Here is a 23,744-nt window from a genome sequence, read left to right as displayed (position 1 = left end):
AATTCAAATCACACCGACTGCGATCGTCGTTTCGGTTTTATTAGCTACGGATGGCAGCTCTCGGATGGCTTCGCACAGCTAGGTAAGTATTGTTGGTTTTTGTTGTAGTTGATGGTAATTAACCGACTTCCTTTGGCACCGAGGGAAAGGGACACATCGAAAGGTGGGTAGAGATGGCCTCCGCTAACAGACTCCTCTGTTAACGTTATAACGTTATATAGAGTCTGCGGTCTGTGGAATGTTTCATCTGCAGCACGAGCATTTTTGGTTACTGAATTAACCTTTGCGCTGGTTTTGTGAGTTTGTGGAGCGGATATTAATGGTAGCTGCATTCAATGAAATCCAGAGTGGAGGGATTGATTACAAAAAGGAGAGATAGATGTAACTATACGTGTGAGACTGCTAATGGAGGTAGTGAAGTAAATTAGTCAGATTGGTTTAGTGTCACGATAATGGAACAAAATGTAGAATAGACCGATGAACATGAGACTTTGTGAGTTTTATTAGGCATAAACTATCTCTTTTGAAACTTTTTAAAAATTTAGTCAAGATAGTTTTGTTTCATATTAATACTTTAATGATCACTTTAAAGTATTGGACGTATCGTATCGTGTATAAGTGGACCGTTGGACGTATAAGTATGGTGGAACTATTTTATCGAACAAATTGAAAACGACAAAAGTCCCTTAACCATTTGGAAAAAAAACGTTGAGCCATGTAAATAAAACAAAATCTTTTGGTTTACATTTCGTTGAAAATGGTAAGCTTGTAAAATCGTCTCATTTGTTTTGAGTTTCAAATCCCTGGTGGTATGTTTATCAGAAAAAAATGGATTGATTTGAAAAAAAAAATTACCATTGTGATTTGCTTTCGTTACGATTTGTTCACAAGATTGAACTCAAGTACCGGGGGTGTCTCGTACACAACATTGCATACAATTGTACAATGCAATCTCACCGTGCGCCTAGACATACCGCCAAACAGCGACGCGCCGTGAAGCGTGAAACTAAAACCAATGAAATTTGATGAGAATGATTGTTGGAGCAAAATCCTTGTTCGTGGTTTTTGCGCCCAACCACTAAATCACCATGAATTTTACCACTATGAATTTGGCGACCTAACCCAGGATTTTGCCACCAACAATTTTACAACCAAGAAGTATGCGACCAACAATTTTGCTATCAAGAATTTCGAGAAGATGAAGCAAAAATTACAAATCTGCTATTGTTACAAACCCGATTTTCCAATTCTCCAAAAACAAGATTGCAATTTTTGGAGAAAAAACATTTTGCGATTGTCGCAAAGAATCTGTGATTGTCGCAAAAAAAAATATCTCGGAAACGGTAAAAGGACGAAGGAAACGGTAAGAGGACAAAAAAAAATCATATTCGCAAAAAGGACTTTAACATGAGTTTTTCAAAAATGATTTTCCCCCCAACATAATGACAAATTTCAAAATAAAACTTTACACTTAAATATCTCGGAAACTAGAAGAGATAGCGCAAAAAGGAATTTAAAATGAGGTCAGTGGAATGTAAGAAAAACCGTATTTTCCCGAAAATATCAGAATTTTTCATTAAATATATTATCTTCCCCAAATTTGTGAAATTTGCTAACATAATTCTCTTTAATCTTAAATTTCTCGGAAACTAGAAGAGATAGCGCAAAAAGGATTTTCTTATGAAATCAATCTAATGTATGAAAAACTATATTTTCCCGAAAATATCGAAATTTTTTCATTAAATATGATTTCTTCCACAAATTTTTGAAATTTAATTTATTAAAAATGCAAACCTTTTAACTTAAATATTTCAGAAACTATGAGAGATATCGCAAAAAGGACTTCAAATAGTGAGTATTATTCTTAACACTATTCGAACGATAAACATCCAGTTTAGGGGTCGCTTTCGTCGGTTTCAATGTTTTAGGAAGTGTACAATATTTGGGTTTAAAGTGTGCAATAGAATTTCGAGTTGTTGTAAGTATGCAACAATTGAATTTTTGTATAGGTTTAAAAATCTGTATTTCTTGATATTATTCATAGTTTTTCTGCCTAAAATAAAATACGCGTACATTTTTTAACAATAATGATGTATACTAGGCACGCATAACATGCATATTGTGATTTTATCCATCGCAAACATATGAAAATACGTTAGCCCTTAAATGTGCCACAATTGGCAGATTACCCTAATTAAACTTAATTTAAATAAAATACAATTATAGATTATCCTTAGACTTTAAGATAATCTGTAATGGTATTTCTCTCTTACTATCTCCCTTTCTCTCTCTCTCTCTCTCTCTACTCGCGGAACTTCCGTCGCACAAAGCGAGGCATCGGTAGTAGGTACAGTATCATGTTGAACGCACACAACCCCAGGGCAAAAGCAATGCTGGCGGCAATATCGGTCGTTTCCTGGGGATTCGGGCGGCCAAGCCGCTCCATCAGAAAATCGGCCGGCTGCGGACATACGATCCCGTTGGCGGGTGTGCAGTTCATTTTGCGGCCCAAAAACGTGGCCGTGTGCAGCAGCGAACTGGCGTACTTGGTGTGCACACCTTTAGCGTTTTCCTGCAACCATCCGGGCAATCCTTTGGTGGATCTGTGAAAAGGGGAAATAAAACATTAGCAAAACAGAGGTAGAAAGTTGTATTGAATGTTCCACCTTACCTGATAGTGCCACTGGCGAGCGTGAGACACACGATCAGTATGTACGAGGTAGCGATCGCCGCGTTCAGCTGTGACTTCATCACCAGCAAAAACATCACGCACAGCTGCTCGGCCAGCATGAAGCTGGTCCAGAGCGCTACCAGCAGATACGTGAACGTCATACCGTCGGGATTGGACGGATCCAGGACGAGCGGGTACAGCACACAGGCAGCGACGGCCGACGAGATGAAGGAGAACGGTATCGAAACGGTGTTGTACGCGATCAGCATCGTTGCGCCAGTGTAAAGGCCCTCCGCATACTCCTGGCAGAAGCGTTTTCTCCACGGTGGAACTAAAGGGAATGAAATGAGGGTTAATGCTTTAGCAAACTTGCAAAATCTTCTCGTTTACAACTCATCCGTACACAGTGAGATTGTTGCCCATATGCCGACACCGTAGCTGAGTGCCAGTACGCTTAGGATGAGACCACCCTTGCTGAAGAATCCGTGCGCATCGTCGCCAGTTTGGCCGTAGAACAGCCACAGCAGCCCCATCGTAGCTGGCAGCGCGAGAAGACGCAGGAACAGTGCCTTCATACCAGCATATCCGCAGGAGAACGTGGCCGCCAGAAGTCGTCTATCGAAAGAGGTAAGTAAAGTTAGTTTCATAATGGTCTGATTTACTATAAAGTGATACTCACAGATAAAGGATGCCCCATACTTTCAGCTCGCCCGGTTTTCCGTACGCCAGCGGTATTTTGCCACTACCGATCGGGTTAATCGGTGCTTCCGGGATGGGCGTTTCACGGGCGAATCGTTCCACCAGCGCTTCAATCTGCTGGCTTGACTCCAGGAAGCGATCGCGCGATCTAAAGTGTAAGTCAAACAAATGCAACTGGATGTTATCAAACGCTCAAAGTCTTGCTTCTACTGTTTCGGACGCTGCAGGGTTCCGTTTTTATCGCAAGAAGAACCAGAGTTTTAAAAATTAATAAATATAAACTTTATTCTTATATCCTGCAATGACTCCCCTTTCTCTCCTTCCTGCTCTCACAAAAAAGCACAATCTTACTACGGACTGCTCACGTTCTGATGCAGATACATCACCATATCGAGCTCGCTATTGCTAAGCGCGAGCCGCCGCTTCTGCAGGTCCCGCTGGCCGGTCTGACCGAACAGCTGCCGCATCTCATCACAGGCCGCAGGAATGTTTAGTATGCGCCGGCACAGGCGCTTCAGCAGCGGGAAGGCCGTCTCGTTCCGCCAGTACGACATGATGTCGACCGCACTCTCCAGCTTCACGTCCACGTACTGCTGAATCTCGTCGTCCACCACGTCCTCGCACTCGAGCTTCAGCGAGGCGTCCATAAACTCGTAGAACGGCAGCTCCGACGGCGCCAGCGAGCTGCGCCGCTTGCGCACCCCGTGCGTCCCGTACTGGCCCCGCTTCACCCGCTCCACCCCGTCGAGATCGGCGTGCAGGTGTTGCTTCACCTTGGCAAGCGTTTCGTTCCGCTCCTCGTCCGACAGGAAGCGCAACCCTTTGAACTTGGGATCGAGAAACACCGCTATCCGGTGGTAGTCGTGCAGCGGGAAGTGTGCCCTCAGCTGGTCGAGCAGCGTTTCCTTCAGCAGCCGCACGTCCTCCTCGTCGTCCGGCTCGGGGCGGAAGCTAAGCTCGAGCTTTTTGCGCCACAGCACCACCTCGCTGATGGTGACGCCCGTGTCGGAGGCGAGCCCCCGGATCGGCTCGCGGAACGGCTCGAGAAAGCGCTGCAGCACCGCCAGCTCCGCCGGTACCGTCTCGTCCTCGTCCTCGCTGCCGAGCATGAACCGCTCCAGGTAGCGGCCACTGTCGTACTGGAACATGTCCAGCACGCGCCTCATAATGCCCCACAGCATCGTCACCGCGCACGGTATCAGCTCGTACTGTTCGCGCTGGTTGCGCAGCGTCCTTTCCGGCTCCGGGCAGTCGTCCGCGTCCGGCGGGCCCCCGTACACCAGCTTGAGCGGATCGGAGAACGACCGGGCGAGGCTGTCCTCGATGATGCGCTGCAGATGCTCGACGTAGGCCGCCTCCTGCCCGGTCACGTCCAGCGTTTTCACGTGCAGCGGCCGGAAGTAGTAGTCGGACGCGACCGTGTACGCGTTGATCGCGACGTACGTGCGCCGCTCGTGCTCGTGCCGGAACAGGCTGAAGCTGAACGTGAGATCGCAGTCGGACAGCACCTTGTTGAGCTGGCCCTTCGCCTCGTGGTACATGGCGGGCAGTACGGTTTCGAGCAGGGCGTCCCGGGACGCGAGCAGCCCGTCCGGCTGCTGCCCGTAGAACGCACCGATGTTGACCAGCATCTGGGCGAGCGTGCGGAAGCTCGGCTGATCGAACAGATCCGCACTGACGATGTCTTTGTACAGGACGCAGGCCTGCTGCCGCACCAGCTCGTCCTTCACGTTCTGGGGCAGCACGCCACCGTACTTCACCATCTGCGGCGGGGTCGTCGTGACGGCCGTGCTGGACGGTGGCGCCGCGGGCTGCACCACCTTCGCGGCGCCAATGGCTGCGGCGGATTTGGGCGCCGCCGGCGCTTTGCCGCCCTGCGAGCTGTTCCAGCTGCTCGACACTTTCGGCTCCAGCTTCACCTCCACGCCGGAGGGCAGCTTGATCTTGCAGCGGTGCCGCAGCAGGCTGCCCGTGCCAGTGCTCGCCTTGTGCAGCACGAGCCAGCCGCACTCCAGGCAGCGCACGTAGTTCTGCTTGATGCCCTTGTAGTACATCGGCATGTAGCGCTGCCAGGTGCTGTTGTTGTTGTGGTGCTTCCGGTACTCCAGCTCCGGGTCTTTGTCGCTGATCATTCGCTCGAGCTGATCCTTCGTCAGCAGCAGCGGATTGTGCATGGCGGCGAGCGCACCGGATTTGAGCATCTGGTCCGTCAGCTGGTACGTCACCTTGCCCATCTGCAGCCGGACGACGGCACCCTTGGCCGGGTAGCCGTCGGACGTGAGCTTGCGGAAGGATTTGTCCGCCTTGCCGGCCCGTATCTCGACCTCCGGCTCCGGCGGTGGCGCCTCATCGTTCGGCGTGTCTTCCAGGACCTGCACCAGCGCGTGACCTTCCTCCAGGGACAGTTCGGAGTCGGCCTACGGGGAATTGGGAGATCGTTAGTACGGTTGTTCGAAGCGTAATCCAGCGAACCCCGTGGGCATGGTACCCGTGGACCCATGGAGACAGAAATGGCAACCGGAGTGGGAATGGAATTTCTTCCAGATTCGACAGACAATTTGGATCGTGGAAAAATAAGGGAAAAATTTAGCCCAACGTTAAACGGGCGTCAAAAATCAACAAGTGGCCTCGTGTCTGTGAGGTCTTTTTTTAAACGGCTGCCCTCGGGTTATAAAACCACCTCTTCAGTAGGAGCCATTTTGAAGTGAAGAGAAAATACGCACGAGATGAAAAACAGAACCGTGAGAGAGAGAGAGAGAGAGAGAGCGAGCAGGTGGGCAGCAGAGCGTGTGTGTGCGAGCAGGAGCAAGTGAAAAGGAAAACAGAACAACGTGAGGCACTGACTGCAAGGGAGCTTTTTTTCGGTGCGCTCTGTGATCCAAGATGCCTTTGGGAACGCGCGCTGCTTCTTCTTGCCCGCTTGAAGGCAATCGGAACGGGGAGATGCAAAAAAAGAAAGAAAGAAAGAAAACAAGCCAACACGAACGCAAAGAACGAACAACACGGAATGGAGAACGCGCAAGAAGTCAACATCATGCGAAAGGGGGAGAAGGCGCAGAGTTGGCACGATCGAACCACTATCCAACGGACTCGTGATGGAGTAGAAAAAGGGAGCTGGCAGAAATGGGGGAAAAAAATGTTCTGGAAGTGAAAGAAAAACCACCCCATCTCCCTCGATACTCGAGCGAAACAATGAGCTAATGTGGTTGAGTGCAGTACGAGGGAACGGTTCGCGTGCACAGGGAAGACACGGGGAAGAACTCCAAGAAGGCACCATACCTTCACGACCATCCCTCACACGCGGGAGGAAGATGTTGTACAGTGATCGGAGAGTTTTGTGTGGTCCGCTGGAAGGTCTGCGAACCGCAGCAAGAATCACCGAATGCTAAGGGATGAGGAATGCGCACAAGAGCAGGCCAGCCAGCACGCTGAAGCGCTGACGAAGAAGTAGAAGAAGAAGAAGAGAAGGAAGAAGAAGAGGAAGAAGAAGAAGAAAAAGAGAAAGAAGAGGAAGATCAACAAAACAAACCGCGCCGCGCACAACAACAAACCCGGCGTTTTGCGTTAATTGAGGGGGATGGTTCGAGGGAGTAGTACACACAATCAACCCCCTTGCCTTGCACCTAAACGCTCCAAGAGAGAGAGAGAGAAACAGCGCAGCAGTAGTACTCTCGCAGTAGGCGAAATGAGAGCAGCGTGAAACGGGCTTACAGTGCTGTGCACGATAATTGCACAAGAAATCAGTTTTGTTTTAAATCAGTTGGTCATGAAACCTGGCTGGGAGATGTTAACTGTCGAGCATGAAAAACATGAACGCTACCTTTACGCTAACTTTAACGTTAACGTTAAGCAACATGATCAACATGCCAAAAAAACCACAGACAACATCTAGTCTATATTTTGTACCGGGAAAAAACTGGTCCACGCATACAGTAGGTGACCGCTAACTGGATGTGTTTTACTGGAGCTTTTTTAAAGTGGAAATTCGTTAACTGGAGTGATTCTCAGTTAGAAAAAGCATAAAGGTCAAAATATGAAACATCCGGAATCTTACGAAGGGAAATTCATTGCAAATGTACATTTTTCTCACAATTTTAAACTCTGAGGTTAGCGGTCACCTACTGTATATGTAGAAAGATAAACAACTGCCGCTTTCGATAATCACTCTACAGGAGTGTCTTTTGAACCGGAACATTAACAAAATGGTAGAGTTGATGGACTATTGCCCAAAAATTACCGCAAAGCTTGCTTTTCAAGTTCTTGGATGTGTTTAGCTGCACTTTTGTATACGTTACTTGCTTACATAGCGTAACAGTTAATTGTGAAGATAAGCTTTCTTCTTCTTCTTTTGGCACAACAACCGCTGCCGGTCAAGGCCTGTCTGTGTACCCATTAGTGAAGTGGGCTTGGCTTTCAGTGACTTTTTGTTACCGTAGCAGGACAGTCAGTCCTACGTAATGGGGCACTGTCTATTCGGGGCTTGAATCCATGACGGGAATGTTGTTAAGTCGTTCGAGTTGACGACTGTACCCCCAGACCGGCCCGAAGATTTGCTTTACTAGGCGAAAACATCTGTCAAATAGTTAATTTCACCGTGTATTTCACTCTTTGTTATATAATCTAGCAAAATTGGATTAATTCGCCCTAAGAAAACATTCGCCTTGAAGAGCTCAATATTTAATGTATTGAAGACATCTTAGAATGAATTTACTGTATTTTGAAACACTTTGTTGACTTTTAGCTAACCTATAAATTCAAAGTAACTCCGAATTTTAATGTAATTATTCCATCCAAAACTTCAAGACATACGAGTTGCCGTAGGAGAACCATCAGGAAAAAAATATTGGTGTTTTAAAGACATTAGTTATACATTTTGGTACACACTGTGCGATGCAGGAACACGCAAATCTAATCTCTCTAGATACTTCGAACAACAACAACAACAACAAAAACGCGTGAGCACGATTCTATTACGCTCCGTCTCATTCACTCGTTAACTCTCTCTCTCTCTCACACGCACACGATTCAATTGCTATTTCCCTCTCGTTCTAGCGCACGTGTGTTTTGGCAGCCACAAAACGGAGCGGTAGTCTAACGAGTTGTAGCGAAAAATGCGTATTTCATTAGGCCGTTTGTTTGGCGTGCAAAATGTGTTGTGAAAAATGTAAAAACAAAAATCAAAATAAAATTGAAAATTTACCAAAGCTTGCACGCCGTTTTTAAAAAGCTGGAGCTAAATATTTAACATAATTTCCAATGCTTTCATTGAGCCAAGTGGGTTTCTGCCTCCGCCTGTCCGCTGAGTGTGCAGCACCGAAAGGTGGGAGTTGCGTGCAGTGAAGCGCGGCGGCACTGGGAACACAGAGAACCACTCTACCGGACGATGTGCACGAGTGTGTGTGTGACTGTGTCTGTAATGCGCGTGAGTAGAGGCAATACAACAGAACGCACAAAAAAGCACACCATCTTTGACGTGACAAACGCTGTGACAAAAACGCAGCAGCGCAATAATAAAACGCTCACACTCACTCTCTCTCTCGCTCTCTCTCGGCGACCGTTTTGCCAGCACTAATGAAGGAGTCACACAACCTCCCCGGGGAGGGGGGATGCGAGGAGGGTGTAAGTGTGGGCAAAACCAAAATTTTGTCGAGTCAGATTTTGCAAACTAAAGTGGAGCATTGGCCGGGTCCCTTCTGTACTGCCATCACACCTGCCTGCCTGCCTGCCTGTTACGATTTTGCCCACATTCGGCCGGACAGGCAGGTAATGTGCGTGAAAGCTGCCCACCAAATGGTCGCCATTTTGTCTGTCACGAACTGTGCGTGCTGTGCCGCGTGGGCACACACCCTCGCCCTTCCTACCTGTATTTCCGGTTCCGGCAGCTCCTCCTTTATGTTGGCCAGCCCCACTGGCATGTAGAGCACCTGCGCTACCGATGGTGGCTGGCCGGTGGTGACGGCCGGTGGTGACGCTGCCTCACAGGTGGACGCCGACGAGCCGCTGGTCGAGGAGGAGATGGAGGACGGGGCGCTCGGGGAGCTGCTGCTCTCGCTTCCGCTACCGCCCGTCGCCGGGCTGAGCGGCGATTCTTCCGGTGAGTCGCCGGCGGCGGTGGCGGCGGCAAGGATGCTGCCGGCACTGAGCGTACCGACAACGGCGGCGTCGTTCATGTCGGTTTTGCTCCTTTCCGTTTTCTTTTTTTTTTCTCTGCTACCTCTCTTTTAGGCGGCGACGAGTTTTGCGACAATGTTCTGATCACGTTCACGGTGCAAACTCACACACACAGACGGGGGGGGGGGGGGTCCCCTTTAATCCTGTTTTTGCTTCTTCTCTTTGTTCCGTTACTGTTTCACGTTGAGCGGGCAAGAGCTTTTAACCTTGGCAAAAAGCAACGGGGCGGGGGGATGGTGGCGCGGTTGTTCCGTGTCCGTGCTGCACGACGGTTGTTGTCAAAATATAACGGGCCCCGTTCGCAGGGGAGAGAGCAGAGCTTGAGCTTGGGGCGTACGTGCACGACTCTACCGAGCGACGGCGACCGTGGTGGCACGGAGTAGCAGTAGGCTGCGTCGTGCCGTGTTGTGTGCGTGAGATGACGCCATGATTTCGTGCGCACCCGTGTGCACCCCCCCTTCTTCCAGCACCACTGCGTTGTGGTGTCTGTCGTCTACTGCCGCTACAAAAGCATACACAATGATGGTTCTGTGTGCTCTCTCTCTGTCGTGGCACAACACACACCAGCCGAAGGGATAAACGTTTTAATGTTGTCACGAAACGCACACACTCACACACACGCGCTTCTGTCACGAATCGAACGAGAGCCGGTGGTTGTTTTCGAACGTTTGTATTTGTGTTTGGCTCCGCCGTTCGCTGCCCGCTTTTGTTTCGGTGAAGCCCTCCGTCGTTTTGACGTTTGCCAGTGCTGTCACAGGGTGCGTGCGTGCTTGTAGAACGTTCTGCAAACGCACACACTCACACCATCACTGGAAGGTGGTTTACCACCCCGTACTGAAAGCGGAGCTGGTTAGGTGTAGTTAGATTTTGGGAAAGCAAAAAAAAACACGCACAAATCGAATGGCCGGTGTCCGGTTACCGGTTAATTCCAACTCAAATCGCACCGCGGAAGTTAAAAAAACACACACGCACACACAACGCGATTCAATTTCCGCACTCGCTCGCTCACACACAAGCGCTTCTCGGTTCGATGCCGTAGCCGTGCGCTCGCTCTCTATCTCCGTTTCACATTCACACACCGCCAACTCTGTGTGTGACGCACAGGTTCCCGAACACGGCGAATGTGCGGCTGCTGCTGCTGCTACTGTTCCGTGCCGGAGTGTGCGTTCCTCTCTCGCAGGATTCCGGTGAACGATTGAAAGAATGCGAAGTCAGCGCATCGAGCGTGAGCCTCGAGGTTGTGGCTCGGGTTCTTGACAGCGCGCCCGCTCTCACTCTCTCCCACCGGCGCGGTCTCTTTCGCTCGCTCGCTCGCTCGCTCGCCTGCTCGCTCATTCACTCTCTCGCGCACGGTATAGGCTCACGGCGGGATTCTCGATTCTACGCAACCTTTGCTGCTGCTGCTAAAAGTTATACCCTTCCCTACGGACAAAGAGCGGGATATTTTATCATGGTGTGTGTAAAAACCTAGAGTTAAGCGGAGAATCGGTGTGAAATACACGGAGGCGAGAGCGCGTTTTGGTTTCGACACAGTTTTGGCACTAACACAGTTACACATGTGGACATGTGTGCGTTCATTTTCGGCCAGCTCGCTCAGTTTGATCCGCTCGCAGCGGCATGCTCGTTTTCCCGTCTTGCTTTTACAAGTTATAATCAAAGCACTCTGAGCTTTCTCACTCTGGCTACCGCAATAATTTTTCAACGACACCAACAAGTTGACACTTGGCGAAGTTGTTTCATTTCAGCCGGTTGCGTCTGCGCTTGTAATTTTTAATTAAGTTTATTTTAGTGTTGAAAAGTTAAGTTTTCCTAGTTCTAATGCTTTAGGAAATGGTAACAGTGTGTGCTTCAGCAATCCTAGTTCGGGAGGTTTGTGAAATAAATTAAGTGTGTGCTTTTGTTCGTGTGCAGCAGCGTTTTACGAGTCTCCTGTGATGCAATCTGTTTTGTGAACTTACGTAGGTAAGAAATATGAATATCGTAAGTGTTTGTTTATTTTATTGTATTTGCTTTGAAATATAAATGTATACCTGTAAGATTTCATTAGTTTATATTATGGTATAGTTTAGAAAATAACTATATTTGCTTGCCTCTGGTGGTCGTGGTATAATTTCGTGTGTGTGGCGTTTTTGTTTAAATTGCGTGCTTGTACCCCGGTGGTATTGTCGTGCATATGTTGTATAAATTTCGTTCGTGTTGTGTTTATTTAAATTGCGAAATTTCTTGTACCCTTTGGTACCTGTTTTAAATTGTGTTTGCTAGCTCTGTTTTGAAAATAATCTACCTATTCTAAAATCATCCTTACCCTGTGAAAAGATGCATGTTAACTTAATTTTACCTATTGTTCAGATATAAAATAAATACCTGTTAAGATGTATCGTAATATCGTTTTGTTTACCGCTTACCGCGCTTATAAAAGAAAACAAATAATGTTCGTTAGTCAAATACATTCGGGCAGTCACTACGTGCGGACTAAAACAGTCATATTCCTTAAAGTTGTGAAGTTAAACTGTGATTAGTGTGAAACAAATTATTTGTGGTGCATTAACGAGAATTGTGTGTATTGTTACAATGGCAGCAAAAAGGAAGCGTGAAACAGGCTCGATGTATAAAATCATCGAAAATATTAGGAAGCAAGAAGAGGCAGAATCGTTGGGCGAATGTAGTACATCTGGCCTTCATAACATAAATGTGGTATCGGATGGAGACATGCATGATGCTTCAATCATTGGGTCATCAAGTGATCATTTAGAATATATCGAATACCTGGTCGAAGAACAAATCGTTGAAGAAGAACAAATCAATGATTGGATAAATATCGACGAGTGTGACGATATGCAAGTGAATGAAAATATCGACGACGACGAGGAAAACGAAGTACAGTCAGCGTCTGATAGTGCACAGCAAACACAACCAAGTAGCAGTGAAGTGGCCGAGCGAGTCAGAAATTGGGCTTTGAAAACCTATCAGACGCATAAGGGTATTAACGCAATGTTAGAAATATTACGCGATATAACCAGCTATAAGCTGCCCAAAGACGCGCGAACACTGCTTAAAACGAAGCAGTGTGGAAAAGAAATACAACAAATAGCAGGAGGAGAATTTTGGTATCCAGGAATAAAAGCAGCTCTGGAGAAACAATTTGGTAATGTTCAACCACGGGTGAGCAAGTTTTCGTTAAACTTCTCCATCGACGGACTCCCATTACACAAAAGTTCTCGCAAGCAGTTTTGGCCGATACTAATGAGTATTAAAGAGCTACCTGAAGTTCCAGTATTAATGGTTGGAAATTTTTTGGGTGAGTCAAAACCTGCAAGTGTGGAGGAGTACTTACGACCGCTTGTAAAAGAGCTCAACGGATTGATGGAGAATGGCATACAAATCGCCAATAAGCTGATCGAAGTACGCGTTTGGGCTTTCATCGCTGACTCACCTGCACGAGCTTTTATAAAAGGTAGGTTGTTAAAACACGTTTGAATTGTAACATATTTTTTATTAAATTTAAAAAAAGTGTTACAGCACGGTCCTATTGTTGGCATGTACTCATTGCAACATATTAATTTTCTTTTTCTTTTCGTCTTTTACTTCCAGGCGTGGTCTACTTCAACCACAAAAAAGGATGCCAGAAATGTACTGTTGAAGGAAAATTTGACAAAACTGCAAGAGTGATGTGTTTTCCCGGGATCGACGCACCAGCGAGAACGCATCAAGATTTCAAGGATTCTAAATACGGTGAACATCACAGGGAAACAACGCCACTTATAGATCTTCTTCACTTCGATATCATCGTTAATGTAATTATTGCTGACCTATTGCACCTGATTGACTTCGGAGTTACACGCACGGTTATTAACGGCTGGAAATCCGGCAAGTTTGGTGGAGGTCCCAAATGGAGTCAAGAAACATTAAACAGAATTAATAATATTCTCGACAACGTGGAAATCCCTTTAGAATTTCACCGCAAATTGCGTAGTATTGAAGATACTGGTTTTTGGAAAGCCAGTGAATTCAATATGTTTTTGAACTATGCTAGTTTCATAGTGTTGAAGGAAGTGTTGTCTAAAGAACAGTATGAACATTTTATGTTATACTATTGTGCGATTAGACTATTCTCTTCGGAATGTTACAGAGAGCATTGGCCAGCTGCACATGTTTTGCTTGTACAGTTTGTTGAACAGTATGGTACTCTTTACGGGGAACATCGTATAACCAGCAATGTGCACAATTTATTGCATGTGTACGAAGATGTAAAGAAATTTGGAGCACTTGTAAATTTTTCATCGTATCGATATGAAGCCAAGTTACACGATGTGGGTAGATCCCTAAGAAATGGCCATAATGTTTTAGTACAGGCTGCAAACAGGATATCGGAACAGATTCCAACACGTCCGTCAAGCAGTAAAAATTCCCCATTTCCCTATATTGAATCCAAACGTTATGGGGCAGTTGTACACATTAACTCAATTATTACTCTTTATCCAAGTGAACAATCAAATTGGTTTCTAACTCATGATTTCTATATTGTTAAATATTGCAGTGCCAAAATGGAAGGATCAGATATTACCATTAGCGGTAAGGCTTTTGGTTGCATAAGTGAAACTACCTCATATTACTCTTCCAAGTGGATGAAAGATATATATGAAGCGAAAATAAGCGATCTTTCTACAGAGGAAATGGTTTTTTATGTTTCGGATATAAAATGCAAAATGGTTGCAATTAAAACTAGTGATAGCAATTTAGTATTTGTACCTATGCTTCATACTTTATTATAATAAATATAAACAATAAAAAGTAACATTTTAATTATTTTACATTAACAACAACTAACAAAATATAGTAAAATGTTAATTTGATTTACTTAAAAGCTGTACAGAAGAACAAGTAACCATTAAATAAAAGTGCATGTTCGTATAGTAAATGCTTTTTTATAGTTGCATGCTTTATTCATAAATATTTATATTTTTTTTATAAAGTTCTCATTAAATAACTAATAATAATTAATAAAAACTGTTCCTAACTTCATATTACCTATACCACAGATGATTATAGTATTTTAACATAAAGTTGTTAAACACCAAAATTGCTTTAATACCTTACATCTAAAGATTAACTTAATTTACTATTTACATCTATTCGATTTTAAATCTCTTTGACTAGTGAGTATAAAATCTTCGTTTGGTATCAGTTTTTTTATCACTATTGATATGCTTTCTTGCTGGTGCTCTAATTAATTTCCCATGAATATATGTTTCTACATAAGCGTAATCTACCTTTGTACCAAAGTGATTAGTTGCAATCACTTGGAACAAACGCAACATGTTTGTATGGCCACTGAATTTATGTTTGTTTTCTGTTTTCCCCCTTCCAGACCAGCTACAAGTAGCAAGGAACTGTTTATCAAACAGTAAATCAAGTGCTTGATGCATTCTGCTATTTGCATCTTCAGAATCAATTTCTGCATCCAAGCGTTGGGCTATGTTATTTAAAAAATCCTCGTTCTTCAAATTGTCTTCAAAAACAGTAAGTTCGTCAACGGTCTTAATTTTCTCTATGCTAGTAGCATTTGTGCTTTGACTACCTTTTTTTTTGTCCTTCAAAATATTGTAAATTTCGCCAACCATTACAAATATTTGCAGTTCTCTGCTATTTTTCTTCCGCAGTTGTCGCTGACACAAAGCACAACAAGTGTGCTTGTTTGCAATGTGTTCCTGGTTTTTTGGGATCGTATCATTATTGCTATCGAAATCTGGTAACATATCTACCATAGACTCCAGGCTGCTGATGCTCGAGTCCAGATTTTGAGATGTTTCCGACGACACTATGGCAGCAGTAGGTAAGTTTTCTGTAATTGTTCCACTTTTTGATTTTGTAGGCACAACCGATGAATCTTTTATGAGTATACCGGATGTTGATGGCTGCGTACAACGGGATACGGCAAGCTGCGATGTGGCCGAATCTGACCCGATTGATTTTATTTGTGGTGACTCTGGTGGTGTCATGGTCAAGGAAGGAAGCAATTCTATTGAAGTAATGTGAATGGAAGGTGCTGTACTTCTACCAGATGAATAAGATGCGATTGGCGTTGCCTTAGTCGTTCCTGGCAGTGGTTTAACGGAAGGTCGAAGCGCTGACACCGGTGAATGAAGTGATGATGCAGCCATTTGCAACGAAGTTGCATACACTGTAGAAGTCGAAGCTGATGTATCGTCCGAGTAAGAAGTGCCTGACTGGGCTGTTGCTGTTACTGTAGTCGACGGAGATGTAACGGTTGCAGATGGTACAATGGTACGGATTGTGGTTCCATAAGGAAGCATAGGAGCAGTTGACGTTCCCAGCGAAGGCACAGACACCAATGCTGGTCGATTGGTTGGATTGGTCGATGGTTGCGCGGTCGAAATCGTAGCCGTACCAGACGAATGCATAACTGATGCACCCGGCACATTCAATGCTAGTTGGCCGATCTGAACCGTTCTTCCACATGGAAGTCTTGCTGTGGAAGGCATTCCAATTGAAGGCACAGGCACAGTTGGATTGGTTTGCGGATTTACTCCAGGTTGAACCATCCGTATTATGGTCCCAGAAGGGAACTTGATTGAGGTCGGCTGCATCGAAAAAATGGGTGCGGGTGTCGTCGGTGGGGGTGCACGCCATGCTGAATGGATGTAATGAGATGATGCTACCGTTGATGTAGTCGCAGTCGATGAAGCTACAACATATGTTGTCTGCGCAGGCGTGGATGGTGCAACCGTTCTAATGAATGTCCCCGATGGAAGCAAAGTTGCTGTGGCCATTCTTGTTGAAGACACAATCGAAGACGTGACTGCAACTGAAGTTGGTGGCGTCATGGTGTATAATGAGCCAGTCGAACTTGGCATTGTTGCAATCGATGACGGCATTTGTGCACCATATGCAGACGCCGCAATACACGGCTCCGACGGTATATTAGCCCGTAAAACCGTGCCGATAGGACGCGAGCATCGTGTTGAAGTCGAAGGCACAACAGGTGAACCATGCACCACAGGTGCATCACCGGTTAGTAACGGTTCACGCAGATGCGAATGTACCATTTCTTCGCCTTCAGGATTTAGCCGCGCGTGCTTTGCTGGTGTCGACATCTAATGAATAACAACAGTTTATTATAATGTTTTAATATTCACTCACATTTAATACCACAATTCATGAAACTTATACTCACTGTTTCTTTTTATTCCTTCGCAGGGTATAACAAACTGACCCACTGATATATAGCACCAAAATAACTACGAAAGACAGTATTTAAAGGTTAGTTGGCATTATTCTACCATAAACATTTAACTAAAGTTACCTTGTAATGTTTTTTAATAACTTTTTTACTCTTTTACTTTTCACAGTTTAAAATCACTCCTACGCGTTTGTGAAATTTTGCCGGTATGAAAATGTAAACATCTCATTTGACAGCTTCGAATAAAGGCAGAGTTGACACACACACCATTGCAGAGCCTCGACATTTCACTCACACATTGAAAGAAAAGAAGCCTCGGAAACCGAGAGAGCGCTCCGTGTATTTTATATGAGAGCGGGAGAGAACCGTGGTACCGATTCTCTCCCCTTTTTTTAAGCCTAGGAAATCTTCCATCGGCTTGACTCTAGGTTTTTACGCACACCATGATAAAAATTACCCGCTCTTTGTCCGTAGGGTTTGCTCACGGCACGTACACACACACAGCGACACACTGTCCGGTGCCCGTTTCGTTCTGCGAAATCAACATCCACGGTTCAACATTCTATATTCACTCACGTTTCTCCTGGCCATCCCCTCTCTCCGACAACCCTTCACCCCCGTGGCTCACCCTGCCCTTCCAGCGTCGTGTTGCGTGTTCAAATTCTCCTTTCCGTGTGTGCCGCGCGTCGTTGGTCACGTTTTTCCATTACACACCCGGTTCTGCTGGTGTGCAGCCGCCAACAACGTCACACCTTCCCTCCTACCAAAACCATGGTTCCCTGCCCCGGTTCCTGGTGTGTTGCTGTGGGACACTCTGTGCTGCGTCCGGATGTCACTGTGTGGTGTGGTTTTGCCTGTCTTCCTTTCCCAGCGACCCTTTGCTCACATGTGCCCTCACACACAAACACACACACACGCACACGGGGTTGCTGGCTACCTGTGCCCCCTTGTGCCTTGCACCTCCGCACAGTTGTTAATGTGAAGTTTTGTTGTTTTTTCGTTTAGTTTCATTCTTTGTACCTTCCAGCATCACAGCTAAGGGTTGGGTGGGGGGTTTGACGAGAGCATAAAAAGCATAGCGGTGCCCGCGGTGCCCAGGGTTTTGAGCTCGTGAAACGGGCAACAGAGCGGACACGATTTCGTACGTTTGCTTCCTGATGTTGGTTTTCCTTTTTTTTGTTTTTTTTTTTTAAATATATTTTTTACATAAATTGTAAACTATGAATGTTCTATAATAAATAGTACATAACATGTTTCATTGCTAAAAGTAAGTAATAAGAGATAAATGTTGTAATTAAGCCTTAACAGTGTTTATTTGTTAAAAAAGAAAGATAAAAGTTTAAAAAAATGAAACGAAGAAGAAAAATACAAAATACTAAAAATGGTTAAATTATGTTTGCTTAACACGTGTTACTAAAAACATCATTTGTTCAAAACAAAGAAGGAACTAAACGAAACTGAACAGGAAAACGCTTTCAACTTTTAGCTTCTTTCAACTCCAAGCCACATAAAATACACGTGTGCGTGCGTGTGTGCGTGTATGTTGATCTTCATACAATCTTCTTTCCCATCCGTTCTTGCATAGGTCAAAACGACGGTTCTTACCTCGAACACAGAACAACAACAACAACAAAAAACAACAACCCTGCAGAGCACCTTTCGTGATCAACCTAATACTATGGCGCATTTTACCATTTTGCGTGACTGGATCTTCTTTCTCTTCTTCTTCTTCTTCTTCTTCTTCTTCTGCTTCTTCTGCTTCTTCTTGTTGTGCTTCTGCCTGCTTTGGTTCACTTCCCTTTTCCTTCCTAAAGGGGCCCACGACAGTACACGGACCGACCGTTTGCTTGCCCCCTTTTTAAGTGTGTGTGTGTGTGTGTGTGTGTGTGTGCTTTTTCTTTGCGCTTTTTCCTTTCTCCTTCCTTTTGTGTTGCATCTTCGCACCTTCCGCAGGACAAACGAAGCAGGCCCCTTTCCCACACCCCCTGTTCCCGCGTGACAAGTGTATGGCTACGTGTGCGTGTGTGTGTGTACCTATGTGCGCGGTACCGCGGTAAGAGGCTGGTGAAACCGCACGCAAAGCGAACCTAGAACGTTCAACTCGCCAACCGCCGCAAACAAGACGCACGCACCAACCACCCCCCAAAGGGGAGGGGGTGGTTACAGCTCGGTGTCTTTTTTTCTTTGTTTGTTACGCGGAGTAGCGTACGGTTCGTGCGCGTACCACGAAACCACCACCACCAACGTACGAACGCTCTTTCACCCTCACGAAAACTACCCCTATGGTGGTGGCGTGCTGAAATTGCTCTACGGCACAAAACGGGGGAAGCTTTTTATTGGTTCCGTTTGCAAGACGCAACATCTCACCCGTGGGTTTCCGTGGCAGATGAGCTGCGAGCTTGAAGTGAGAAGAGAGCCGCGTGAGAGTGAGCAAGTGAGCCAGCGTGATGTGTGTGCGTAGCGTGAATCACACTATCGAAGCGAGGCGCAAAGTACGCAGCCACATTTCCGGTGAATCGTTCGCTGGCGCGTTAGAAACCGCGTTCGCGAGGCAAATAAACACCAAACCGCAAACACTTTCATTGGGCTTGGTTTGGCTCCACAGTACAAGGAGGAAGTCAGCCCCAACCCCTACCGTTTCACCCAACATGACTTGCTGCAGATTTAATACTGTGTCGCACATGGTGGGTAGTTACTGTGCAGTGGCATTTGTTTTGCGCTCTGTGCACGGTGCAATACAAAATCGTGCCATTTGTACAAACCAGCACGCTGGCAGGGCACGGAAGTGGTGAATTATGGGCGGACGTTTTACGGTCGTGATTAGCGTAACGGAAGGGAGTAGCAGAATGACGTTGAATTATTTTAATATTTTCACGTTTCGTGCGATAGTGTTTATGATATTGGTCATTATGTTGCTACCATTAGCAAAAATAATAAAGCATAATTGCACAAATATTTTACAGCGTAGAGTATGATTTTAAAGGTTGTATATTTTGATTTGTTCGAAAACATAAGGAAGTTTCAAACGGCACTTGTGTTGTTTGTTTTGAATAAACAGAAAAGTATGACAATAAAATGGAAAACAAAACACAATAACTACAAGAGCACACAAATATGACGAGGAAATAGACACTCAGCAATCTAAACGTAACAATGGTAATAGTTTCTGCTAGTGGCTCCACAACAAAAGTAGCAAGATGATATATAAAAAAAGTTGTACTGCGTTTGTACATTTACTAACTATACATAATTTACTCAATTTACTAGGTTTTCTTTAATTTGAAATAATTGAGCGTATAATATTGTTGAAATCGAAGTATTTAAATGAAATTTATAGTTCGAATACATACATTTTTAGCACTTCATTCACCCGTTTGGTCTTACGGTTCACACCCTGGCGTAACGTAGCAGCGAGACCTAGTTATCATGCCCGGTGTTTAATTTTTGGACTCGAGTCTCTCGCTACTCGTCGCGAAACGGCGCAAATCTTGTTTATGAAAAAAATCATCCTAGGAGAGATAGATTCACCGGACCTTTTAGCTAGAGTTAATTTCCACGTACCTGCTCGTATTTTAAGAAACTTTAGGCTACTAAGAGTTGACCAAACTAGACGTGCATATAGCGATAATGAACCTTTGACTGCGATGGCTATTAGATTTAATGCACATTATGACTCTTTTGACTGGAATTCCCTAAGTTAACCTGTTTTTCTTGCTGTGATACTCTGTGTTATTTATTTTGTGCTGATGTTACATTGTACCGTGATGCTTTATGTTATTATAAGTTTAGTTTATAAGATCAGTGATAAGGCCAATGATGGCCAATCACTTAACATTTACAAATAAACAAATAAACAAATAAACTATAGGAACCATATAGGAACTTCATTTTTCCAACTGGAAACGGGTAGAGATCATGTTAGAAGAATAGAATAAAAACAAAAATAATTCCTCTATAAATGTCCTCTAAAAACACAACATTGTTTAGATAGCCTCGAACGAATGCATGATGCTTTAATTCTAATTAGACAATATAATAAAAACAAAACAATTATTTTTCATAAATTATTCGCGTTTGCCACAAATTTAATTAAATAAATTTTTACACATTAAGTCTAAAAACAAGAGCAAGAGTTGCAAGAGTACAAGTGTTCCTTGGGGCCAAGCTCATTTTGTTTTCATATTTTATCGTTATCATATATGGATGAAAGTCACGTCTCCTAGGACCTTTATGACTTTACTATCACTATCACGTCTCCTAGGACCTTTAAAAAAGGACCTTTATGACAGAAATTCCTTTAATTAATTTTAATTAAAACCTTTAATTTTTCTCGTTTACCTTTATGACAGAATTTCTTGTGGTTTCCTCGTTTATGTTGTGTTTTAGTCATCACATCGGGAATATTACAGTTTTATGTTGTATATGTTTAGGATTTCAACAATATATTTCATTGATGGAAATGAAAATACTGATGATGTTAACAACGCAGGTTAACATTGAATAAATATTTTGTAGTTATATTTGCTAACTATTAGATGGTTTGAAAATTCACAACATAACTAAAATATATTTGGCTACTATATATTTACAGGGTTTACCAGCATAATAAACAACTGTCCATTTGTTTATAACAATAGTCGTTTTGAATAGACACCGCTGTCTATCACTTGCTCACACGTCAGATGGTGTAAGCTACTCTATCCAATTCAATGTATAAAAGGAATTGGTAATTTCGATTTCAGTTTTGAAAAAAAAAAAAAAGATTTGAAATTAGTATTCCCTGTTCCTTCATATATGATAGTAATATGCACACAATATGCTAAGCAACACTTAAAAACATTAAAGAAACAATCATGAACGATCATGACCACACTTAATGATCACCACTACTTAAACTCTAAAAGCTTATTTCTTTACAGGAGTTCGTTTTTCGATTGCAAATTTGATTTGCGATATTGAATGAACATTATCGAAAGGTATAATGTGTTGTTAAATTGTTTGGCGTAAATTCTTGTTTGTAGTGACAGATGTGTGTGTGTTTTTTACAAATAAATCTAAAATGCACAAAATGACAGTTTCATTGACAGAGTATGTAAATATTAATATTATGTAGAAATTCATAAAACAGCAAGTATTCGTCATGAAAGAAAGCAGTGGCACTTACCTTCGATCCACCGTGGACAGGCATAGATAGTACATGAGAGGATTTTCCAGCTGGGGACACGGGAAACCAATACCGTGGAAGTACTCCAGCATGGCGCGAGTACCGCCAGAGTAAACAGCACCTCCCAGACACAAGAATAATGCCCTAAAACAAAAACAAAACATACAGCCAATTAGCCACGAACTTTTCACAGTTAAGCAGCGTTCCATGCCATCCAACTTACCTATCTAAAAAGGGGAACACATCCGACCGTGGCTTCTCGAGCGAAAGCAATATACCACAGCCCGTTTTCTTGGCCGAGTTAGACAGTATGCTAATCAGCAGGTAAGCGCTAAGCGGATCAAGCCCTTGCGTCGGTTCGTCCAGCAGCAGCATCACCGGATCGCGCACCAGCTGAATACCGATCGCGAGCCGGCGCTTCTCACTGATGTTGAGATTTTCCACCTTCTTGTGGGACACCTGCGACAGGGCAAGATCGGCCAGCACCTGGCGTACTTTGGAGCTTTTCAGATAACCTCCCAACTGGTAAACAAAAATAGGGAACGAGAAAAGAGTTTAATTAAGCAATCTAAATATGAGTTTTCAACTCAGTTTTCACTTACGATCGTTGGTGTGTAGTGAAGCGTTTGGGAAACCGTCAGCCCGGGAATAAAGTCACAGGCATGCGTGACATATCCGCACCGCTGCTGGAACAGTGACTTCGTCAGCGGTGCCCCATTCAGCAGTACCTGGCCGCGGGACGATCCATCCGACCGGCGGGCGATAACATCGAGCAGGGCACGCTTTCCACTGCCCTTCGAGCCGAGGATGGCCATCACCTCACCGCTGTGCACGGTCAGATGCACTCCCTTCAGCACGAGCGCTGACTGGCCGCCGCCATTGAAGCACCCGCCCGTATCAACCTGCCAAATCAAAACAAACGACATCAACGAGCGCACAGGCACAGAACGGTGCACCTTGAGAGTGGCTGTTCGCTGCGGGAGCACGTTCGCAGCGTACACAGCAGCGTAGGACACTCAGGTGGTGGTGGCTGGGTGTACGTACCTCGGTCGTGTGGTAGATGTTGTGTGCCTCAAGCACGTAGTCGCTCCCGATCATGACGATCTGACCTAGTGTTGATGTTCGACACAGCACAAGCGACGAACCTGAAGCAAATGAAATGAGCTCGATCGCTCACCCACTGAGCGCGCGTGGTGAGTGGTGCGTGGCGCAACCCTTGACAGATGGTTACCGTGGCAGAACAGCAGAACGGCCACCGATCGGGACAAAACAGCGGCAACCTCCACCGACAACGTTACAAGCGAGACTGTCGGGTCGGTTCCCCGATCCACGATGTGTCGGCCCGTTTCGTACGCTTTTCCGGTTAGGGAGGGGGAAGTGTTGATGAATCGTTGACCGGATTCTTCAACACTCGTAGCCGGATGCGTCCGATGGTTTGCTGGTATTGGTAATGCCTATGGAATCTGACGTCGAAATGGGGCCTTAAAAGAGATTTTAAATGCTTCGGTACTTTTCTTATGCTGGCAATTGGATTTTTTTCATCTCCATTTTTGAAATATTTTTTTTCTATAATAATATCATTATTAATTATTAAAAACATTAATGAGTGTTATAGTCTATATTATGTTTATAAATTATTGTTTAATTTATGTATGTAACTTAATTGTTAAATGTTTAGTTTTCATTATATTTACGTTTTTACTTCTGATCATCTTTACAATTGATCATCAAAACAAATGCACGAGAACCTACCCTGTTCCACACTCACCCCCTAGGTGGCTTTGACTAACCGACCCTCTCATCCCTCACGCCCCTAACACAATGTTTACCTTTTTGCC

General features: G+C 44.7%; 2 protein-coding genes and 1 long non-coding RNA gene across 5 annotated transcripts; 1 reads left to right on the top strand and 2 right to left on the bottom strand.

The window, feature by feature from the left end:
- Positions 1-1,921: 1,921 nt before the first annotated feature.
- LOC120949241 (ATP-binding cassette sub-family G member 5) lies at positions 1,922-23,073 on the bottom strand. The gene is made up of 8 exons (XM_040366419.2): positions 22,951-23,073; positions 22,509-22,808; positions 22,130-22,428; positions 21,907-22,050; positions 3,351-3,518; positions 3,075-3,286; positions 2,672-3,002; positions 1,922-2,603 (listed from the first exon to the last, which is right to left on the bottom strand). Exons 1-8 carry the CDS (start codon positions 23,002-23,004, stop codon positions 2,303-2,305), a joined length of 1,809 nt encoding a protein of 602 aa, XP_040222353.1. The 5' UTR covers positions 23,005-23,073; the 3' UTR covers positions 1,922-2,302.
- Positions 3,629-10,955, bottom strand: LOC120949240 (uncharacterized). Its single transcript, XM_040366418.2, has 2 exons — positions 9,232-10,955; positions 3,629-5,787 (listed from the first exon to the last, which is right to left on the bottom strand). Exons 1-2 carry the CDS (start codon positions 9,538-9,540, stop codon positions 3,721-3,723), a joined length of 2,376 nt encoding a protein of 791 aa, XP_040222352.2. The 5' UTR covers positions 9,541-10,955; the 3' UTR covers positions 3,629-3,720.
- LOC120952766 (uncharacterized) lies at positions 10,967-17,008 on the top strand. 3 transcript variants are annotated; one of them, XR_005751320.2, is made up of 5 exons: positions 10,967-11,503; positions 14,910-15,061; positions 15,202-15,374; positions 16,760-16,822; positions 16,912-17,008. It is a non-coding gene; the product is annotated as an uncharacterized LOC120952766 (long non-coding RNA). The 3 variants fall into 3 exon arrangements; XR_005751317.2 differs by having other exon boundaries at positions 15,178-15,374; XR_005751318.2 differs by having other exon boundaries at positions 10,967-11,521; positions 15,178-15,374.
- Positions 23,074-23,744: the final 671 nt, after the last annotated feature.

This window comes from Anopheles coluzzii, chromosome 2, assembly GCF_943734685.1.
Source record: "Anopheles coluzzii chromosome 2, AcolN3, whole genome shotgun sequence".
NCBI lineage: Eukaryota > Metazoa > Arthropoda > Insecta > Diptera > Culicidae > Anopheles > Anopheles coluzzii.
This window is presented reverse-complemented; position numbering and strand designations above follow the sequence as displayed.

Coding starts and splice junctions, on each gene's coding strand:
- LOC120949240 (XM_040366418.2), bottom strand. CDS start 9,540: ATGAACGACGCCGCCGTTGTCGGTACGCTCAGTGCCGGCAGCATCCTT. Junction 5,788..9,231: donor TGCCGGAACCGGAAATACAG/GTAGGAAGGGCG, acceptor AATTCCCCGTAG/GCCGACTCCGAACTGTCCCT.
- LOC120949241 (XM_040366419.2), bottom strand. CDS start 23,004: ATGATCGGGAGCGACTACGTGCTTGAGGCACACAACATCTACCACACG. Junction 22,051..22,129: donor GTGTTCCCCTTTTTAGATAG/GTAAGTTGGATG, acceptor TTTTTGTTTTAG/GGCATTATTCTTGTGTCTGG. Junction 3,003..3,074: donor ATGGGCAACAATCTCACTGT/GTACGGATGAGT, acceptor CATTCCCTTTAG/TTCCACCGTGGAGAAAACGC.